The sequence below is a fragment of the Podarcis raffonei genome, chromosome 5, assembly GCF_027172205.1.
Source record: "Podarcis raffonei isolate rPodRaf1 chromosome 5, rPodRaf1.pri, whole genome shotgun sequence".
Lineage (NCBI taxonomy): Eukaryota > Metazoa > Chordata > Lepidosauria > Squamata > Lacertidae > Podarcis > Podarcis raffonei.
In genome coordinates, this window is record NC_070606.1 from 72,254,142 (window position 1) to 72,276,489 (window position 22,348).

At 42.7% G+C, this 22,348-nt stretch overlaps 1 protein-coding gene across 15 annotated transcripts in view; it reads right to left on the reverse strand.

Moving 5' to 3' along the window:
• The window catches only part of DOCK10 (dedicator of cytokinesis 10), a 179,114-nt gene that overhangs the window by 101,734 nt on the left and 55,032 nt on the right, over positions 1–22,348 (reverse strand). For 12 of the 15 annotated variants that reach the window (XM_053390053.1, XM_053390058.1, XM_053390055.1 and 9 more), the window contains one exon: positions 38–157. In XM_053390053.1, coding sequence (XP_053246028.1) covers positions 38–157 — 120 coding nt within the window. Of the gene's footprint in view, positions 1–37; positions 158–13,297; positions 13,458–22,348 lie in introns of those variants that run through there. The other 3 variants (XM_053390059.1, XM_053390056.1, XM_053390048.1) reach the window with 2 other exon arrangements.

The window sequence follows — 22,348 nt, forward strand, 5'->3', positions numbered from 1 at the left end:
TGGTGCTGGGTGAGCTCTGGCTTCATTTGTCGCTTACCGAAAAATCATCATCTGGGAACAAGATGAGTTCTTTGAGACCGTCGTTTTCAACAGTCTTCTCAATCTCCCCAATGACAGTTTCATAATCCAAAGGTTCTAGAAGTTTGGGTTTCTCCTGCTGATGAAACAGAAACAAGACACAAGAACAACATTAAGCTGAGCTGACATCTTCTCCGGAGCCTCAGTTTCTAATATATAAACAATATATACACAATATGAGACCTGCTGTTTTCATGCACAACAAGATGTGCTGAGAAAAAGCACAAACCGAGACAAAAGCATCATCGGCTGGTCAAAATGTTCATTATTAGCCTGATTAATCCCTGATAGTTAGCTTGCTCAAGGAGGGGTGGTGGATAATTATAGCATGTGGAAATAATATCAAATCATCCTACACATCCTACACACATCAACACATTTAGCTCAGGAACTTGTCCTTTAAAATAAGAAAATACATACATAATGCCTTATCACAGCTCACGGGCAATATTCTCAGTAAATTTGCTGCAGAACAGCCTGTTGTAATTTCAGATGTTTCCCTGAGCTGCACACTTATTCCCTCCCCCCGGCCACATTACTCTTTTATGCTTGACACATTTTAAATTCATGTGGCTTACTAGAAATAGAAATAAAAAGTACTATTGCTCTATTTAACTTGGCATTTATCCTGATCTCTTTGTCAGGATAAAGTATTTTTCAGGCAGCCCCATTCCATTGCCAGTCAGAAGCTGGACTATATCTTCATAAGCCACCGTGAAAGCATTGTTATTGCCGAAGTGCAATATTAGCCTTTAAAAAAAAAGTGCTCAGGAGAAGCAGTCAAATAAAAAGTAAATCTTCATGTAATAATAAAATGTGTGTAGGGGAGGGGTTATTCTTGTTTTTATTATGTATTTTGTCTTTTCTATCTTGTATTTTTATGTTGTGAACTGCTCTGAGATCTAAGGATAAAGGGCAGTATACAAATTAAATAATAATAATAATAATAATAATAATAATAATAATAATAATAAATGAGTTTGAAATGTAAGATTATGGCTACAGTTCTAACTCTCCTTCACCTGGAAGGAAAACCCATTGAATTCGGCAGAGTTTACTTTTGAGTATACATAGCTAGGATTTTGCTGTCCATGTCAGCTGGGTGGTGGTGATCATGCCCATTGCTATGTTGCACTAGGGATGGCTGGGCACATGAATGCAGAAGATCCCCACACCCTCTCCAGCTTGGGCTTGACTGTTTGGTTGCAAACTTTTGGATGTGAAAAGGAGAACAAGGGATTGTTATGACCTGTTGAAGGGGCACACAAATAGGTCAGCAACTAAGGCCTTGGTTCTGAACACAGTTGGACTGAAGGAAAGGCATGGGGGCCTGGTAACCATACAGCTTGGCTTAGCTACCTAGGTCAGCCAAAATGTGTGGTCCTCTAGGTGATGAGTCAATGTGGAACCACAGTCGGGGAAAATATTTGACAAACCATAATATATGCAGATCTACCACACAGAAATCACTGGGTGAAGTATTTGTCTCATCTAAAAAAAACAATTGCATGGCAAGGCCCCCAAAGCAGCCCCTCGTTGGAATAAAATTCACACTGACACAGAAATTTGGTTTAAGGTTGTTGGGCAAAATTTTAGGCCACAACTTTATTGATTACAGAAATGTGAGTGGTATTGGCTTAGGCATTGGCAAAGGACTATATCGGACTCCTGCCCCCTTTGCAGGAAGTCAGTAAGGGTAAACCACCCAAAGAGGAAGCTACATCGGGGGAACCCACCTGTAGCTCTCCTCGTGTCCCCAGAGGCCTGGCATGGCCCTAGCCCCTCACGTGGACTTTAGACAGGATCCAGGCCCTGGATTCCTTTCACGGAATACCCTTGGTCAATGGAGGGGCAGGCGATATAATAATAATAATAATAATAATAATAATAATAATAATAATAATAATAAATTTAGTATTTATACCCCACCCATCTGGCTGGGTTTCCCCAGCCACTCTGGGCGGTTTCCAAAAGAATATTAAAATACTGTGATACATCAAACATTAAAAGCTTCCCTAAACAGGGCTGCCTTCAGATGTCTTCTAAAAGTCTGGTAGTTGTTGTTCTCTTTGACATCTGGTGGGAGGGCGTTCCACAGGGAGGGCGCCACTACTGAGAAGGCCCTCTGCTGGTTCCCTGTAACTTGGCTTCTCGCAGTGAGGGAACCACCAGAAGGCCCTCGGAGCTGGACCTCAGTGTCCAGGTAGAACGATGGGGGTGGAGACGCTCCTTCAGGTATACTGGACCGAGGCCGTTTAGGGCTTTAAAGGTCAGCACCAACACTTTGAATTGTGCTCGGAAACATACTGGGAGCCAAAGCTGACCTCCCCTCCCCCACAAATCAATGAGCCAATGCCTAACCTCCAAACCTTACAAAGTTGTGACAATTGCTAAGAGGTAGGCGAAAGCCAAGTGACCAGTGCCAATCTGCCAAATGGAAAAATTCCTACCTGGCCCCCGACCCAAGACAGATGACCAACCAAAGTCCAAAGCAAGGCCAGAGGACATCTAAAATAAAGGGTGGGTGGGTGTTTGGCAGTGCGAAGCAGGTGCCTGACACGTGTCATGCTGCCATTTTATATCACCCCACACAAAAGCGATTGGCCAAGAAGCCAGGGTGAGCATGGTGCCACCCTGGCATGCCGGCATTACTTCGGCCACGCCAGGGGGGGAGGAACTGGCCTGGGGGTCTGCTGGCAACCAGGACCATCCTTAAAGATGATCCCACTTGCCTGCAACTGAAACTGCATTTGTGTTAACAGAGCTTCCCCATCCTCTCTTCCACCTCAACCCCTGGAGCAGATTTGGGGGGTGCATGGGGATGGAGGCTGCAGCAGGAGGGGGAAGTTTCATTGTACAAACAGAAGTCTATCGAGCAAGCAAAACATCCACTCTACAGTTTGTTTTTATAGGACTGAACAGAGTGATATTCAGGCACCTAAATTCTTTGAACAACAAAAAACACAGAGAGAAGACTTTTGAGGCACTTCAAATATTTATCTTAAGTTTACAGAGGTAATGTGATGTGAGTACACAAGTCTTATTCAAAATACAGTATTCAAATAAGATATCTGATAAAGGAGATAGTGAAATCCTACCAATTCAGTTACACTAGAATGGTCCCTAGCTTTTTAGCTGACTTCTAAGAAGTTCTAAGATCAAGGTTACTGCGGGTGTTCTGGGTGTGATGTTGCTGTCTCAAAGAGCATTAGTAAAGAAAAGTTGCCAGTATTATATTACAAACTTGAAAGCAACGGGATAGAAAGCCAAGCAGGGAAAGTGCAAACTGTACAGAAATCTTGATTTTGGATGGTCATTGTATTAGCTTATGCAGCAAAGAGAAACTGGTTTTACTGAAGTTACTCCATGTTTATGAGGTTCACATTTCTTACTACTACAGCACATTTTGTCTGAATCTTGTCTATGTTTTCCATTTGTTTTTCTTACCCTTGAGTTCTGTGTCCCTATTGCCAGTGCAAAAACATTCTACCCCCCTGGTATTACACTGGTGCCACCACCATCACAACTTGTGAAATGAGGCAATTGTTAGACTTCCCATGTGTTAATTTAGCTATGCTTCCCAAAAACCCCAGAGTCATGTACTGGACAGTTCTAAACTGGATCTTGTAGAGCCATTCCAATGCTGCATAGTATATTACTTCCTTTAGATAAGTATATTGTTACGAAGCATTATTTTACCAGAACTGTAGTAATGGACAGTTAAGGAAAATAGATTCATTCATTTTAAACCAATGTGATTTTTAGTATTAAGTGATGCAATCCTATCCAAGAATATTTCATACTATTATGTGAACCACTTTGATTATTATTTTTTTTGGAGGGAGGGGAGTAAGTGGTATATAAATCTTTCCAGGTAAATAAAATATCCTGGTTTGGCAGAAGATTGGCAAAAATGGCACTATAACACAAGGCAAGTGGAGAATAGCTTTGCACACTTAGTCCAACTACCTTTAAAGGACAATTTGATAGCACAAAGCTCACAAATAGTTTCAAGATGGCTGCTGTGTGATGTGGTGCTTGTTCATGTACTTCAGAGAAAGAGGGAGCTGAATTCATGATGTTGATGACCAATTGCATGGAAGCCCTACATAATGCAATTTCTCTTTCTCAACATATGGATGGGGCGGTGGTGGGGAGAACGGGGCCAGTGATTCCCAGACTCGCCCCCACCCACTTCATGGACCACTTGAAAATTGCTGCAGGTCTTGGTGGGCTCACTTAATGATTTTTCTGCCTATTGTAGCAATTGTGATTCCATAGAATTCAAACTGTAGTACAATAAAATACAACATAAGAAATAAAAGAAGCAATTAAAAATGCAATTAAAATCAACATGATGGGCTGTCTCTCATCTACAACCACAAATCCACAGACACCACAGACAACCAGACACCACAGACCACCAGAATGAAACTTACAGGCCACTGTTTGGGAACCCCTGAATTTTGTTTCAGAAATGAAGTGGGGGATCGATATCTGAACTCCTCCCTATGCTCCCAGTTGCAGGACCCTAAATAATCCAGAGTTCTAAAGTTCAGGATATGCAGTCTAAGTAGTGCTGATTTCATTCTTTGAGGAAAATTGGTTGTGATTTGGCAAACAAAGCTCTGCAATTCACTTCCCTTCTCCTTGCATTTTGAGAGGTTTTCTCTGTGTTTGAGATGGAAAATCCTGATAATTTTTGCTACCATTTTATCTCCGCAGCAAGATCCTTGGGATAAAAAGCAGTCAGGAAAGTCTTACAGCATTTGAATTAGTGCATTTCTTTCTAGCAATGTATGCTGGGAGATTTGTAATGGAGCTTATTCTAATTTAAAGCTCCAACAGTCTCAGGATTGTCTCGCCTGAATTTAACTTGTCTGGCTCTCCTGGAAATGAACCAATTAGGCAATCTCTGTGCCAAGGCTGAATGATGCAGGATTGGATTTTGATAGTGCTGTTTTGATATTTGCTAGCTTAAATGAGTAATGAATTACGTTAGCAAAATGCAGATGATGTGACTATAAAAAGAGGCACTCACCAGCAAGCTCCTACTATTACACCCAATTTCTACAGACTATTTATTCACTAGACTGCAAAATGGAGCCTTCCATATTCATTCTCAATAGACAAGCTATCGTTAACACGCACCTGGGTGTGAGCTAGTGCCAGAACCAAAGAGAATTCCCCCTACAATTCACAGCTGTTATATATGCACTGGCTTCAATGTTATGTAGCTTGTTAATGATTAAATCAAGTCCCACCTCCTACAACTTCTCATTGTATGTTCCAGTCACAGTGCTGTGGCTCTTCCAGCAACGATGACTAAAAATATCCTCATAATTGATTTCATAGAAGTAGACACAGTACATCCATAGCTTGCCTGAGGTCCCAAAATTTGACCAGTCTCAGAGAGCTCTTCTTTGGAGCACTGGGGGCAAAACAGCACATTCAGATGCAATGCAAGTTGACTATAACCTTTGAGTGCTTGGGGGCACATTTTGCATGGTGAGCTTTCCCTATCACATTACTATCCTACAGGTTTTCTGCAGAACCTCTGAACTGCTTTTTAACACCTAAATGAAAAGCCTGTCTTGGAAGCCCACAACTGCTGAATAGGAATCTAACAGAAAAGCTCCAGTGAGCACAATCCGTGTTAAACCTCATGCTGCATTGTAACTATTATGTTCTATTCCCTGTGTGGTAGCCACAGAAGGGCAAATTGCCTTGTTGGCCACAGTCCTCAAAGCTTCCTACGTGGGACTGCTGGGGAGCAGGATACTGAGATGTGGCAGGAGACTGGTTGATCCAGAAACCATCCAAAAGTTGACATTTTCATAAGGTGATAACCAAGGGAAAGGAACGGGGGGAAATCACAGTTATAAATGGAGTTTTCTGAAACAGGTCATAGGTCAGGTCAGGGACCCACCTTTAATCCCTAAAGCTTTACAAATTTGGGTAAGCTTGCCCAAATAAAAATATTTTTAGCAGATGTCAAAAACAGTGCAGCAAAGGCACCCACCTAATGTCAATGGGCAGGGAGTTGCAGAGTGTAGCTGCCGCCGCACAGAATGCGCAACTCCTTACAAATGCAGAATGGACGTTGTGTGGTAGAACTTGTCCATGCAAGATGTAGGAAAAAGGAGAACAGCTGGTTGGAGGGAGGCAGCTGTTGTGACTAATTATGTGATGAAAAGTCACGATGGAATTTGTTGCCACAAGATGTAATGATGGCCAGTAGCTTAGGTGGCTTTAAAAGACATTAGACAAATTCACAGAGGGTAGGTCTTTCAAGGGCTACTACTGCTGCATTGTATAATGATCCATAATCAGAAGGAGGGTACCCCTCATAACAGTTGTAGGGGAGCAACAGCTAGGTAGGGTTATTGTCTTTATGCCCTGGTTCTGGGATTCCCAGAAAAATAGGGTTGGACAGTGTGGGAAGCAGGAAACTGGGCTAGATGGACCTTTCCTCTGACACGGCCAAGCTTTTCTCATATTCTGGTGCCCTTGTATTTAGAGAGAGCATAGGTTTTTTAAAGCATGACTCAGAAATAAGTCTCACATGTGAAGTTAACGGGGCGCAGGACGGAAGAACACAGTCAATCTGACACACTATGACCCTGCAGGTAACACTCATGCTTCTGTCTGCCCATGCGCCCAATAAAAAAGAAGAGACTGACAGAAATCCCTGAGAGAAAGTAAAACAGAAACAAGGTGTATTTTACTGCATAGAGCCTTATTTCGCAAGAAGCTTCTAGCAAAATCATGATGAGGTAGCTGGAAGACAAGTCACTTAAACCCCCACCCATAAATGCAATAAACTTGATCTACTCAGCATTTTCAAGATCAGCCAAACAGCCAGCTGTACAATACAAAACAAACCCTCCATAAATGGCCCGTTCGAGAGGAAAAAGCCTGCTGCTTAGTTAAGCGTGGCTTCCTATGGAGACATTTAGCCACTCAGTTTGCTTTTTCCAGTGCTGTATCCAGGCTAGTCTGTTGCAGCAAAAGCAACAAAAGAGTACCTTAATGACCAACACTCTTTATTGCAGCATAAATGTTTGTGGGCTAAAATCCACTTCAACAGGCGCATTCTGGTGTTCTGACGAATATCTAATGAAGTGGACTCTAGACCACAAAAGCTTGTGCCAATGAACATGTTTAGTCTCTATGACCTTTGGTTGTTTCAGTTTGCTTCTCTGTGGTCCATGAGGCATTTAGGCTATGGTTGGGTGGGGGTGGAGAACAGGACCTTTGAGCAGTAGTATGGGCCCACTTGCTGGACCTTTAAAGGAGGCCCTTTAAAACTGGAGCACAGCTGAATATATTTTCATTTCCGTTCTAGGCCCTTTGTGGTGGCGTAGACTATGGCTAGATCACATCCTTAAAATTTAGCTTGTCACCAAGAAGTGAAAATATGGCAGTTCTAACACAGAGGTACCCTAACATGGAGGCACAGAGTGGAGAAAGCTCCTTCTTTTCACCCTACTGTGCTTTATGGGCCAAATACCACAAGGATTTGGCAGGCTTTGAACCATAATGCTGGAACATTGAGAAAATACTGAAGGTGGTTACAAAATATGGATCCACATGGATCCTCAGGATCTTTGCATTGAGTCACCCCAAATTCACCATCAGATCACATAGCATGTCCATGGCTACCACCTGCACCAAAAAAAGCACGCACCCACTGTTGCCTGGGGCTGCAATGGTGCAAAAACGTGGTTACAAAGCACAGATCCACATGGATTCTCAGGATTTTTGCATTGGGCTACCCCAAACTCATCGTCAAATCACATGTCTGTGGCCACAGCATGAAGCACAAAAATGATACATCCACTGTTTCATTCAGATTTTTTTTTTCTTGTTTTCCTCCTCTAAAAATTATGTGCGTGTTATGGTCAGGTGCGTGTTATAGAGCGAAAAATACGGTATTTCAGCATTTCAGAACCAAATACGCTTTCATCTGCCATGAGTTTTTTGTCATATGAGTTTCCAAAGACCATAGGAAGCTGCATTATACCACATCAGGCCATAGGTCCATCTAGCCCAAGGGTGGGGAACTTTTTTGCCCCACCCCTTTTTCTCTCACCCCCAGCAGATCAACTTTGACGGGGCCATCCACCTGTCAATATTTGACACCATATTGATACTTTGTCATCTTGCCCACCTGTCAAAGTTGATCTACTATGGGAAAGGTGGATACTGCCCAAGCAGCATTGAGTTCCCCGTACATCAGCTGATTTTGTAAGGTTCAGATACACCAGCCATGTCCCGGGAAAACCATTTGGTGTGCCTGAACCAAGAAGGACTGAACTTTGCACACTTCAGCCAATGAGTTTTTCAATCCTGCTTTATGCAGACATGTCTCTACCTGCCCCATATCTGTTCTCTACCTGCCCCACATGTGATGCTGCAGCTCAAGGAAAACAGTCTTACAAGCAAAATGAGGAGGTCTGGTGTCCCAGGTTTCACCTGCAGACTGGAGGTTCCCTACTCCTGATCTAGCCCAATCTTGTCTACAACAACTGACAGTGATTCTCCAGTTCTCAGGCAGCAGCCTTTCCCAGTGCTTCCTGGAGATGCCAGAGATTGAACATGGAATTTTATGCATGCAGAATAGTTGCTCTACCACTGAGCTTTGGCCATTCCAACATTTCTCCAATGAAAATAGGGCTGTCCATGAGGCATGTTAAGCAACTCAAGAAGGTAAGGTATGTTGATTGGGCTGAGAAACACCCCATGTGGAAAATCTGTGATCAGATGATCTAGCTTTAAAAAACAAACTTTAAAGCCACTCCATTTTTTTTTTATCAGAGCAGCAGCAAAGGTACTTAATAACTTCTACTTCAGGTTATTCAAATATAAATTTCATTCATTTCTATTAACATCACAGTTCTCTACATTTCTGCTCAGCCCCTTTGAATTCAAAGGGATCTCGTCCCAGATAAATGAGCCCAGGACTGCAGCCTAAGAGGTCATCAAAGGATTCATAGAATCACAGAATTGTGGCTACCTATTATAATCCTGTGTCCTGGCACAGTGAATATTCTGTAAGAGCTCACGGATAAGATTGCTCTAAAACTGCCTGGTGAATTTTGAGATCATATGAATGCTTCCTGAAACTTAGAATTATTTCTGACAACCTGAATTTGATAGAAGACTGTAGGGAAGCTGCAGGGGTGGTAGAGCTAAACTGAATATGCAATTGTCACATCACACAAAAATAAGTGGAAGTGATAGGAACATTTCACAGCAAAAGTTTTAAAAAGTGGGGAGGGAGTTCCAAGTGCAAATAGATTCAGATGCATACTACAATAAAGAAAAATAGTTGTAGTTGCAAGTTGCAACCAGTTCATAATTTAATGCCAGCATCACTAACATCTGTTTACAGCAGTGATGGCCAAACTTGGCCCTCCAGCTGTTTTGGGACTACAATTCCCATCATCCCTGACCACTGGTCCTGTTAGCTAGGGATGATGGGAGTTGTACTCCCAAAACAGCTAGACGGCCAAATTTGGCCATCACTGGCTTACAGTGAACACGCCCCCTTAAACATTAGATGCCAGGATACTCATCCTGCAATCTATTCTGAACACAGGAGAGCTGCAAAGAGCTTCTCTCTATAAGCAAACATGGCAGTAGCCAATTTGAGTGCCTTTCCCCCCCATTGATGGGTGGGGGCTACTGGGTTGATGGGGCAGCATACCTGGACCATTCTGTGATTCTGTCTCTTTTTATGCACTTCCAGTTGCAGCAGCAATTTGGGTTATTCCACACCTGGCCCACCACAGCAACCACTGGCACCCATGCCATCTTCTTAGCCTTAAAAGATTGGTGACCCTTGCCTCAAATCAACAGTTTTCATTACTGTTAACGAAAAAAGAAGCCAGTAACAGTTCGCCACAAAGTGGCAGAAATGAATGAGGGATGATTTATTAGACGTTATGACACAGTCATATTATAAAGCTGATTTCAACAAAACTAGGGAACGATTCTGAATTATGTATGCATTGTATGGTAGAAGTCATAGTCACCTTCACTGTGGCTGGTCAGTGCATCCTGGCCTTACAGAATACAATGAGGAAAACTGCAGCTGTTCTGGGGAGGATGGAAGACTCAACTGTATACTGACAGCAGAAATGCCTTTGGGACAAGTATTTAGTGTGCTCCAGTTGTGAAATATTGGGTGGGAAGGCATAGGTTATGAACTGCAGAAGTGAAGTCAAGGGAATCCATGTTTCAAGCACTTTTCTGAAGGCAAAACAAGCCACTGAGAAATGCCTGAACAGGACAGCAGGCCACAGTGACTGCAACTTAAAGGTAAAGGTAAAGGTACCCCTGCCCGTACGGGCCAGTCTTGACAGACTCTGGGGTTGTGCGCCCATCTCACTTAAGAGGCCAGGGGCCAGCGCTGTCCGGAGACACTTCCGGGTCACGTGGCCAGCGTGACAAAGCTGCATCTGGCGAGCCAGCGCAGCACACGGAAACGCCGTTTACCTTCCCGCCAGTAAGCGGTCCCTATTTATCTACTTGCACCCGGGGGTGCTTTCGAACTGCTAGGTTGGCAGGCGCTGGGACCAAGCAACGGGAGCGCACCCCGCCGCGGGGATTCGAACCGCCGACCTTTCGATCGGCAAGCCCTAGGCGCTGAGGCTTTTACCCACAGCGCCACCCGCGTCCCAGGTGACTGCAACTTACTTTAATCCAAACTCAAAGATGCAGGGAGTAGTGCCTTCCTGTTTTAAGCAGCCACAGTTTACAACAGCTCAGCTCATGTTGCATATGAAATCAGAACCACCAATGTTATTAAAAGCAACAATTTTATTTTAGTGCTCCAATATTTTGTTTTTAAATCAGGATGTGGCTTTCACACACACATACACACACATACCCCACATACAAAATATTATTCTTGGTGCAGTCCTACCCCTGTGTAACCCAGTGTTCACTCACTGAGAGGTGATCCAGTCATACTGATGTATTAATCTGATCTTCTGATTTATGTATTTTTAACTTGTTTTGTGAATATATTTATATTAGTGATTTCATGCTGTTGACTGCCAGGTTATTCCCGCCCCCCCCCCCAAGTTTGGTAGCATATGCATTTTTGGGAAATAAATGAATGCTGTATATGTACTTTCAAACTAGCAGCTCTGGAAGGAAACACACATTCTGAATTAAGATACCCACCCAGCCAATTCAATGGGGATTGATAAGTATTCTGATGGAAACAAGGCCACACACCTGTATGTTTGTTAGTCATCTTCCACACAGATACCTTCCCTGCTAGACCAGGGTGCCCTGTTTCTTCCAAAAACTCTCCAAAAACCACTATTTGCAACATTAAACTAGAAGCTACAAATGAGTTCCATTTTGCTGCATTAAATTAGATTGATCCAGAATGCTAGTTAATTGGCAGTGAGATATTTCCACAATAAGAATGAGGTAGATGAGATGTCCCAAATCATATGCTGACCTGATAAGATCGACAAAATAAGACTGATCAAATAAGGTTGACGAAAACATACACCACTATTTACGTATTTTTCAAATCTTCCTGATGAAAACGAAGAGACATTTAGAAGCAGGGCAGTAGGTCATCAGCTCCAAAAAAAATCTTAATATTCTGTATAGAAACCCAAGTCCTGAACCAAGGCTCACCGTATTATGAGACCAGAAAACAATATGTATCTTGTCAAAGATTCAAAATTCTTTTCAGAATGAGCAGATAGAATACTAATCACGGGAGAGGGGAAATGATCTGTCTCAATTCCTGGCCACAATTGCCCCCCACCCTCCTTGCATGTCTGAAAGGTCAAAGGAGATTTAGCATAGGGACAGGGGAAACTGCCATACCAGATCTGCTTATGATGCCCATCTACCTTGCAATTATCTACTCTGAGCGACAGTGGCTCTCAAGAATCTCAGGCAGATATTTTCTCCATCATCTGTCATCCAGTCTCTTTGATGGAAGAAGCCAAAGATTAAACATGGGATTCCTGGGGCTGGACATGAGAAAAACATGTATTCTTCAAGTGAACATACTGTCTCTTTAATTTCTTGCACATAGATAACACAGCATTTGCAGAGAGGGGTATAAGCCTTTCCCCCTAACCATTTCCCAAACATTAATCAATTCTGACACTATCTTGTTCATCCCTCCTGAACCTGCCACAGCACTTTAAGAGAGGGTTTAATGCCACCACCACCCTGTCATTGCCTCAGCATTTATCTCCTTTCCCATTAGGGGAAACTATGCTTCTCTAATGATAGAAAGAGCAGCTGGAGGGAGATTTGCATCAGGAAAATTGCACGGGGAAAGGGTTAACTATTGCCAGTGTCATCATGCCAACCAAACTGGGGAGGGGCTGTCTCTGTGGCTGCTTTTTTAAACAAAAATGACAAAGAGGGGAGATCTAATCCCCAATCATCAAAATCTTTTCTGGTTTGACCTAGAGACTATTACCAAATGCCTCCTCTTTCTGAAGCTTCTCTTGACAGGTTTAAGTAATTGGATCTTCCTTTTGCAAAGAAACCGTGAAAGCAGAAACACCTTAAAGATGCAAAATTCTGTGCCAGGTCTTGAATTAAAAACAAGCATGATGAACGCACACAACAGGGGATAAAGGAGCAGCACTTTCCAAAGGCCTCAGTTTTCAAAGGATGTATATCAGAAAGGAATGGTGCTTTAAATCTATTGTGTATCCAGGTGGAAGATGTAACATTGTGAAAATCAGTCTGCTTGGCCAATTACCAAGATTAAAACTGTACTCTTGTAATGCAACATTTATCTCCTTTGACAGATTAGCATTTCCATGTCATAAACACAAGCAAGGCAACAATCTGAAATAATAATAATACTAATAATTTTCCCCATATTGTCTAAAGCCAGACCAATCTAGATTATTAGTTCCCTCTTTCTTTTTCCTTGAAGAAACAGGAAAATGAGTAATTCTAAACCCAAGATAAGATGAAAAACTAGATTCAAGCTAATTTTGTTCTATAACATTCAGACAGGCTTAGAGTCATGATATGCTCTTTGACGAGAAATGCAGCCTCCAACTTTATCGTGTCTATTGGCTTTGTACACAGATATTAACTAGCTCAAATTCCGCTCTCTCCCCTATCCGTAGAATGGGGAACTTGCATAAGAAAAGAACTAGATAAAAGAAGAGGAAAGATATATATATATATATATATATATAATACATACGCAGCTCAACCTGTGGATTTCTCCTTGATTTACTCGCCTAATCGTCCTTTTTCTCCTCCAGAGTTCACTGGCCTCCCTTTTAAATACTTTCCCTCTAAAACTCATGGTGTCAGTAGGAGTCCTGGCAGCATATTCCTTTAACCTTTTGGCTACACCAGCTTCAGAGAAGAGAAGAAACTTAGCTGTACTGTCTGAAGGGGAAGTATAGTATGAGCATTTACTGCATTCACAGAAGCTGCATTTTAAAAAAAAGCCCCAGCGCCCTCAGTTATAACTCATTACTTCCTGTGAGCTATAAAAAAGATGGTGCTTCAGTGAACCGCAAATAAAATCTTAGTGGGGATGACGCCTTAGGCACAATATTTCCCTTTGCAGACCCACTCATAAGAAAATCCTGTTTTAGTTAAGAAACTCTGATTAGAAGAAACCTGGTTACCCCAAACTCACACCATTGCTCCACCCAATTAGCAATTTCAACTTCGGTAAGGGGCAAGCAAGCAAGGCTTCCCTAGGAAGATGGAGACATTTTCTAGAAGAAGCTCAAATCTTCCATGACTAGGAGGTGGAAACTGCATGGAGGGTGTCAATGAGGGTTTGGGAAGAAAATCAGATGGCATTTGAAGGTGAATGGACTTAATTCATACTTTCCAAAACCACGTGTGAACTGAATCGCAAGCATCCTTTGAATTTCACACATTTCTGAATTTTGCAATGCAGCTCTCCAGCCAAGCAGTGGTGTTGCATCCTTTGTTGGTGCCCAGGACCCCCCGTGTCTGTGTGCACACCAGGTGGGACCAGGGACTGGGCATGGAGGGTGAACAAAACCTGCTGCACAGGCACAGGGCATGGAGTATGGCAGTCACATACCAACGTTGGCCAGGCAGCCATTCAGAGAGGGGGGCCGGGGACACAGCGGCAAGGCCAGGCTAGGCTCTGTGGCCCAGAGACCCCCAGGGGCAGACAGGACAGAAATCACTGCATGGGGGCACCTGGTTCATACCCCCTCAAAATCATGCATCTGGGACTACTGCCCCCCTGGCCCTCTCCACACTACGCCCCTGCAGCCAAGTAATTTGCAATATCTCCTTCCCTTTCCAATACCAATTCAACTGACTTACTAGGGGCCTGTTTCTATCAATTTTCTTTTCCTGTTTCCAAACTCTAGTTAATAAGAGCTGCCTTCCTTTATTTCTGATGCTTACAGTCACCCTTGAAAGCAACACCAGCAACTACACAATCTAGCAGATCCCTATCCAAGTAGAACCCATTTAAACTGCTTTGGGAGGATCATTTATCTGAAAAGGTGATTTAGGAATGGCAAAGTAAAGTAACAAATGAGTTTTAAATGGCGATAGACCCATTCATTGCTCATTTGTTTAATATATATATACTCTCTCTCTCTCTCTCTCTCTCTCTCTCTCTCTCTCTCTCTCTTCCTAAGCAGCTGAAATAGGTTAGATAGGGATTGCAGGGAGGAAGGGATGGATAGGTGGTAAGCAAGCTTTTTATTTTAGTTAAATCTAGACTTAACCCAAGACCTAGATCCCAATTGCCACTCACACAAGCCAAGAAGGAAAACAAATGAACAAAAACACAAGAGCATTGGACTTTTGCCCTCCAGACATTGATGAACTACAATTACCATCACCCTTGGCTATTGGCCATGCTTGTTGGGGCTGAGAGGAGTTGCAGTTTAATAACTTCTGGAAAACCAAAGGTTTCCCACACCTGCTCTAGCAACTGGCAGGAATGTCCAGTGATGCTCCCAAGCCTCAGGAGAGAGAGAAAAGCAATATAATCTCAAAAGTTAGCAATGTTAGTTTGGGTCACTGGCTGCTTAGTAAAAAGTCTTACATTTTAAGTAATTAGCTAAAACGATGTATATAAAGAATGCTGAACAATTGCATGTATTTTAGTATTTCTCTTCCTAACCTCTCACTGTAATCCAGATTGCCATCACAAAATCAACTTCAGTAGGAAAGGAGAAACGAAATTTTGAAAAGGGCTATGGAACTTTGGAAGGAATGAATTCTAGGACAAGGTATGAGAAACGAAACAGATTTGGGTTTCTATTCTTCAGTTGTATGACTGCTCTTTCAATTTGTCGTTTTTTTAAAAAATGTTGATGCTCTGAGAACCTGATCTGAAAACCTAATCTAGAAAGTGTTAATGGTGACTCATTTTAGAGGAAATTCCACTCTGCACATGTTTGAAGCTAATTTTTGTTCATGGTGTACATATCGTTGAGCTGGGCCCTGACACACGAAATGTTTGCCACAATGATGCTCTGAATCTGGAGTGAAAAATGTCTGCCTGACATTGCAATATATTCATGTTCAACATTGTGCTGGCACCAGTGAAACATTGGTCTCCGTCATGTCCATTCTCTCGCTTAATTTGCTACAAGAAGATGCTTTACAATACTTTACCTGTGGCAGGGGGTTGACCTAGATGACCTTTGAAATCCCATCCAACTCTTATCATTTTACGTGGATGGTACGGGTCACCAGTTAGTTATTTGTAATGTGCAATGGTGGCCTCAGTTGAACAGACTCCATGAGTTTTTTTTCAGTGAACAGACAAATCTGGAACTTGGGTCCACCACTCTGGCACGAACTCCAAATCCAGTTCCATAGCAGTGGTGAAGGTGGAGCTAATCACAGGATAGGATACCATACCATTTAAATATTGCCTAAATAATACACTCATTAAGGGCACAGCCCTTGACAGCTGCAATTTCCGGGAAATTTCCTGGAGCTCGGGTAAACAAGGAAAGCCCTTCACACAGCATATTAAACCAAAAGGTTTCTTGAAAATTCAACATTATTTCATCAGGTATTGAATTGATTGAATGACTAGGTTACACCTCAGGCAGTGCCTTACAAAACAAAAATGTCTTCAGTAGTTGCCTAAACATCATCACACCAGACACCTGCCTGATTTGGGCTGGTAATTCATTCCAGGGAGCTGCAGCAGCAGCAGCAGCAGCGGAGGCGGCTGGATTCTAGCAGAGGCTAAGCACAACCCTGCGTGGTCATCCATGGAAACAGAGAAGCAACACCCCCCCCCAATACCTAATCCAAAAACACTCAGGTACAACGCTACATGTGGAAAACAAGCTGAATATGCTCACCCGTTCGCCATACAAGAGATCTTGCTGGTTGATTACAAAAAAAATTTCCCACAGCTCTTCATCATGTAGCAAATTGTTGCTGATTGTAGTAACCTGATTGTTTGCAATACCAAGGTATCAAATCTTGTTTTGGCACTACAGCTAGACCTCTAAAAGGGTTGTGCTGAATTATGGAAGCTTCTATTTTTGGGACCAACAAAAATGTTGATTGCAGTTCTGGTTTGATCTTACAGAAATTATCTTCATTAAGGAACTCTCTAAAGGCCAGTCACGTTTTGCGGGTGGCTGTTGGAGGAACGGAAAGTTACTGTCCTTCCTTACCCAACTCCATCACTATCAACCACACAGTCTCTTTCCAGTAACTAAGCAGAAAATCTGTACTTACAGTACCCCTCTAGCCATCCCTTGCAATGGCAGCGGCCTCATTGGTTAATGGAAAGGCAAAAAGAAATGGGTGAAAAGTTCTTCTCCCACTCTTACATGGCCAAGCAGCCACTAACATGGACACAGCAAAGGGCAGTCCTATTTCTTCCAAATCTGGACCTGATGCCCAGTGGTGTGGACAGAGATGGACCATTGGGGCTCACTCAGCAAAATCATCAGGAAAGGCCCCCCAAAGCAGCAGAACTAGCTTTCCACATTTTGAAGCAATATACATTAATATCTGAGGAGCCCTCTCCCCATCTCCATACGACCATTAAGTCCACATCACTAAATTACCGGTACCTAACCGCACCATTGCTGATGACCCAAACTAACCACAGCCTCCAGACCCTGAGTTGGAAGGCAAGGGACAACTTCCTCCATCAGGCAGAAGCATTTGGGACTGGCATGTTTGTGTGCAGAAATTCTCTGCATTGCTTCCTTCCCACCTCCCACCTTGGAAACATAGGCTCCATCCTCACTATACATTTAAAGCACTGGGATACCACTTTAACCGGTTACAGTTTCCCCCACAGAATCCTGAAAAGTGTTGTTAAGGGTGCTGAGAGTTGCTAGGAGACCCCAATTCCCCTCGTGGAGGTATAATTTCCAGTTCCCTGGGAAGAGGGATTGTTAAAATACTCTGAGAATTGTAGCTCCATGAGCAGAATGGAGGGGGTATCCTAATAATTATCAGCATCCTTAACAAAGTACAGTTGCCAGAAAACTTTGGCGGAAGCCATGACTATTTAAAGTGGCATGATACTGCTTTAAGTGTACTGTGCAGATGGGGCAATAATGGCCATTCTTCCAAATACTGGAAGTGCTTTCAAGAGGAATATTGCTCCCTTCAGTATATCCCTCTCTCTGGTGGCCAAATCACCCAATATGTTTTCCCTACACACAGTATTTTAGTTTCCCCACAAGAATGTGAATGGCAGCTATTTGCTTCCTTATAAGAAGTAATGGCATAGACTCTGCTTCTAGTGCTGTCCCGGTATTGGAAATTGGATTGTGGTTCTGGTACAGGCCCTGGCCAACCCTCAGCCTCTCTGCCTGTGTATCACCAGGAGCAGGACATAAAACACCTTTCACCCTCACACAGCATAACCACTGGTTGGAGATGATTGGAACTGTAGTCTGGAGGACTTGCTTGCTTGCTCTGAAGACTTGCAGAAGAGTGGATTCACTGTACTCCCACTGAGTGAAGTACTGAAAGGCAATGGCGTCTGGCAATAAAGAATGGAAAAGAAAGCAAAAGGTCTTTGCCAAGCTATGCAGACATTCCCAGTGACTACCAAGGAAGAACCACAACATTAACAAAGTTGGTATTTGTCCTTGTTTTCTCTCGTACCACCAACACTGGCGGCGTTCTGAAAACTTCTCGCATGACACTCTGAAAAGAACTGCCAAGGCAAAATGTCCCTGACAGACTCGGGAGTTAACACAGGATCCCTCAAGCCCTGCTGACTTCACTGAAAGTAGAGATTCTTTTTTCAGTAGCTGGAAAGGACATTGGACATTATCTGCAACACTTTATCTCAGGAAAGCATTCTAAGATTTCCTTGCCCCTAAAATACCTTTGCCATGCAAATCTCTCTCTCTCTCTCTCTCTCTCTCTCTCACACACACACACACACACACACAGAGAGAGAGAGAGAGAGAGAGAGAGAGAGAGAGAGAGAGATTTGGTTCAAATTGTATAAAGATGAAGAATGCTGTTGTTGCAAATAGCCCTAATGGAAGACAACATAGCTCCAACTCTGACCTGCCTCTCCAACAGAGAAATACGGTAAATATGCTTTGCCCTTAAAGGGAATTTACAAAGCAAGGGAGGCTTTTGTACATTGGCCAGAGAACACATTGTTTTGGCCCAAACAACCACTGTAATGGCAAGATAAATAATTGAACTTCATCCAAATGGCTTCCACCTAGCAAACGAAGCCGAGACTGTTTTGTCTTCTGCTTTCAGCTTCAAAATGGAGAAGGAATTCTGCAAGTGCAGCCATTAGTGAAGAGCAATAGCAAAGTTCCACTTCCCTCAGTAGATATATAAAGCCATACACTTTAAAATAAGTGGAACCAGATTTTGAACAGGATCGATATCCCAATGAAGTCAGTGACAAAGCACCATTTGAGCAGAACAGATCTAGATTTAAACACACACAAAGAGAGAGGATCTCTGGATGGTTACACAATGAACAGATGCTTGGCACTGGTTTAGGTGAGCTGAGAAGGGCAAGTTGGTTTAGAAGAGGAAGAGGCAACTTTAAGGTTTGCAAAACCAAGGCTGAGCATTATGTTACCACCTCCTTAAAAAGAAATTTGATGATGGGTGTGCAACACATGGTGTGTACATGACGTCACAGGTGAGCAGCGTGTGCAATACTGGGGCCCCTCAGTACTGGGTGCAAGACTGCACCTCTGCATCCCAGCAAGTGAAAAGTAGGTGGTGTATGGCTTCATCTTGCAATCATAAATTGCTTTCTCCCTGAGTGTAAGGACAGAAATGTCCTCAAATCCAACAGTCAAGTTTAGGAGCAATGGTGCCTTTTCATGTTTCTAGTTGATGAAGCATGCTTTGACATGGTAACATCCCCAAATGTTAAACTCCCCAATTTTGTTTCAAGGATAAAGACAATCCTGTTTCAGTATCTGCATACTTCTGCATAAGGGTTGCATTACTGGGCAGGATCAGGTCATGTGAATTAATGTGCCCTCATCAGTGTCACATCTCAAAAAGATAGCTCCTGTTCTCATGCCCTTTTGGTACAGCCTGGATGGAATCCAGAAAACCCTCCAAACCACTTCGTTCTGGGTTATCCTTAACCTCAGATTTAAAGTGGATTATGCATACATGCTCAAGAGTCTAAAAGTCCTGGGTGAATAAAAATGGTGTTCACATAGAACTAGTGCTGTGCCCTATCCTGCATGCCCTCTCAACAATTTCACATCAAGTAATTAGATAGGAATTTGCATTTGAAAATGAAAATGTTACTTTTCAAGGGGCCATGGACTGTTTGTGACTATAGCTTCTTTCATTCTACAAATCATCAGCACTCTGCAGCCTTCCTGGGTGTCCAGGTTTCAATCAAAGCCCAGGAGGAGGACATGAGGCATGGGCTTTTTTAGACAAGGAAGCACCAGCAGCCAGGGAAAATGCAGAGCACATGGATAAATGCTTACTGGGAAGAAAAACAGACACCACACACCATTATGTTTGGTTGAAAATTACTACAATCTGTGTCTCAAATAGTGGTGGCAGGTTTGTCCATCATCCCCCAGAACTCACTGGACCTTGACATATGATATCCAATTGAAGGACCAACAGTTCACTGCTCATTTTGTAGCATTCAGCAGCAAAGCTGCCTGTCCAATTTCCTTTATTTGCAGCAATCTGTGAGGCATCTGCATCTGAGTCTCCAGCAACCACAGAAGCTGCACTCTATGCAAAATAAAATAAAGCATCAAAGTCATATTGTGCTGACTTTCCTTCAGGGATGCACAATTTTGAAGGCATGGTAATTTAGCAATCTAAACTTTTTTGATATGAGTTATTCCTCAGTTGAGACAGTGCTTGCTTTAATTTGTGAACCAATAGCCTGCAAGCGTACCCTTGCTCTTCCCAACATGTTTGCTATCAGAGATGGAGCAACTATTCAAGCAGGGGGGTGGGGAGATTAACATGGAAATATTCCTTGTGTGAGACATTTCATGTTGGCTACAGATATAACCCCATGACTCCATGCAGGACCTAATGGAGAAAGTCATTTACAGTCAAGGAGCGAGGGGTGATGCCACTCTTTGATAACAAATAACATGCTCCATGCATCATTTCCTGCTACACTTTACAGGGCTTGCAGTAAAGCTGCTGGTTTCTGACCTAAAGCATCAAGAAAGAAAGTTTATGAGCTCCTAGCCTGCTCTCCTGCCTTCTGCTGCCTTGCTGCCCCTCCCACTTCCCCATATTTGGCAGGATCTCCTCAAAAGAGGTTGTAGTTTCTAAAGAAGCTCTTTAGTCTTCCCTGTTCATAAGATATTACGACAACTGGCTATCTCTAAATCCTCTCACAAGCTATGTCAAAGTGCTGGGGGTTCTGGGCACTGTCTAAACTTCTATGGAATTATTGACAGCAGTTCCAATTGTAATCATCAGCAACTGCCACTGCATGTCCTTTCTAGCCAGCTTCTCTGCACCTTCCATCCACCAGAAAACAGAATCTGTCAACAGCTACACTATTGGGTCATGCCTGTATACGGTATTTCACACGTCACATCTACCTACCAGCAATTTCATGACAGCCCAGATGCTACCTTGGGGCTTCTAGAATTGTCAGCAGTAAAATTTGATGCACAACTTCACATTTTGCCCTCCTCTGCCACATCACAGAGGATGCTGGGTCAAAATTCTTGGGCTTCTAGGTCATGCACAACTTGGCTACCTAGCTAATTGGTACACTTAACAATAACCTATTTAACTGGTACAGATCTCAACAAACAAGCACTGAGACAGGTAAATCATTATAAAGTTGACTTTTCCAAGAAAGGGTCTGGAATATTTTAATGCAGATTACCTAGCCTATTTTGGTTCATCTGTTCCAACTGGATCAGCATATGAGTCAGGTTGCTAGCCACCAGCAACTATTTAGCTATCACTTATGTGAGACAACCATTTTCCCTTGCATGACCTCACACTTTCATCTAATTGTTACAAACAGTCAGTCATTAAGAGTTTAGGGACAGAGTAATAATAGCTTCCTTCCTTCCAGAAGACTTTCACAGAACAGGAGCTCATCAAGCAGAAGTTGAAGGCCAGAACTCTTCCCAATGCCTTTACTTTCAGAGAGGGAATAGTAATTTAATTTGCACATGTCATTCACACTGTGACCCACAAGGGTTTTTCTTTCCTTGATGGAAGTTGATTCCATAGATATTTCAGTATGGATCAAGTAATTTAGAGGCCTTTTAGCCTCATGTTTACCCAAGGCTCTATTTTGAATTCGGCTCCTGCATTCCTGGTAATACGTGAAGCTAGTCTTCCATTTCCTTTAATAGACAGCACATCAGATTCTTAATTGAGCTGGGCTTTGCCTCTACCCATGACAGCCATTTTTCCTTCCATTCTGCTGTGAAAACAGGATATGTTCCGTAATTGCTTGATCAGCTACTACCTAATTAATTTGGGGTGTTATTTAGTTGAAACATTTTGCCCAGGGATTTTGGGAGCTCTGTTAGGTCCTTTGTGCATCAATATTAAGCACAGTGGGCCATCTCACATTTGCAAACTCCATTCATGGACCAAGCATTCTTTTACCTTCAAGACATTGTTGTATGGCACATGTGTAAGAGATTGTGTTAAAATGTTTAATTCTTACACAAGGGCATATTGATTTATTTAATTTGAATCCTGCCCTCCCTCCCAAAAGGAATCCGACAGCAAACATCAAAAGGTAGTTAATATTCTCTTATCCCTCAAAAAAAACCCCTACAAATTC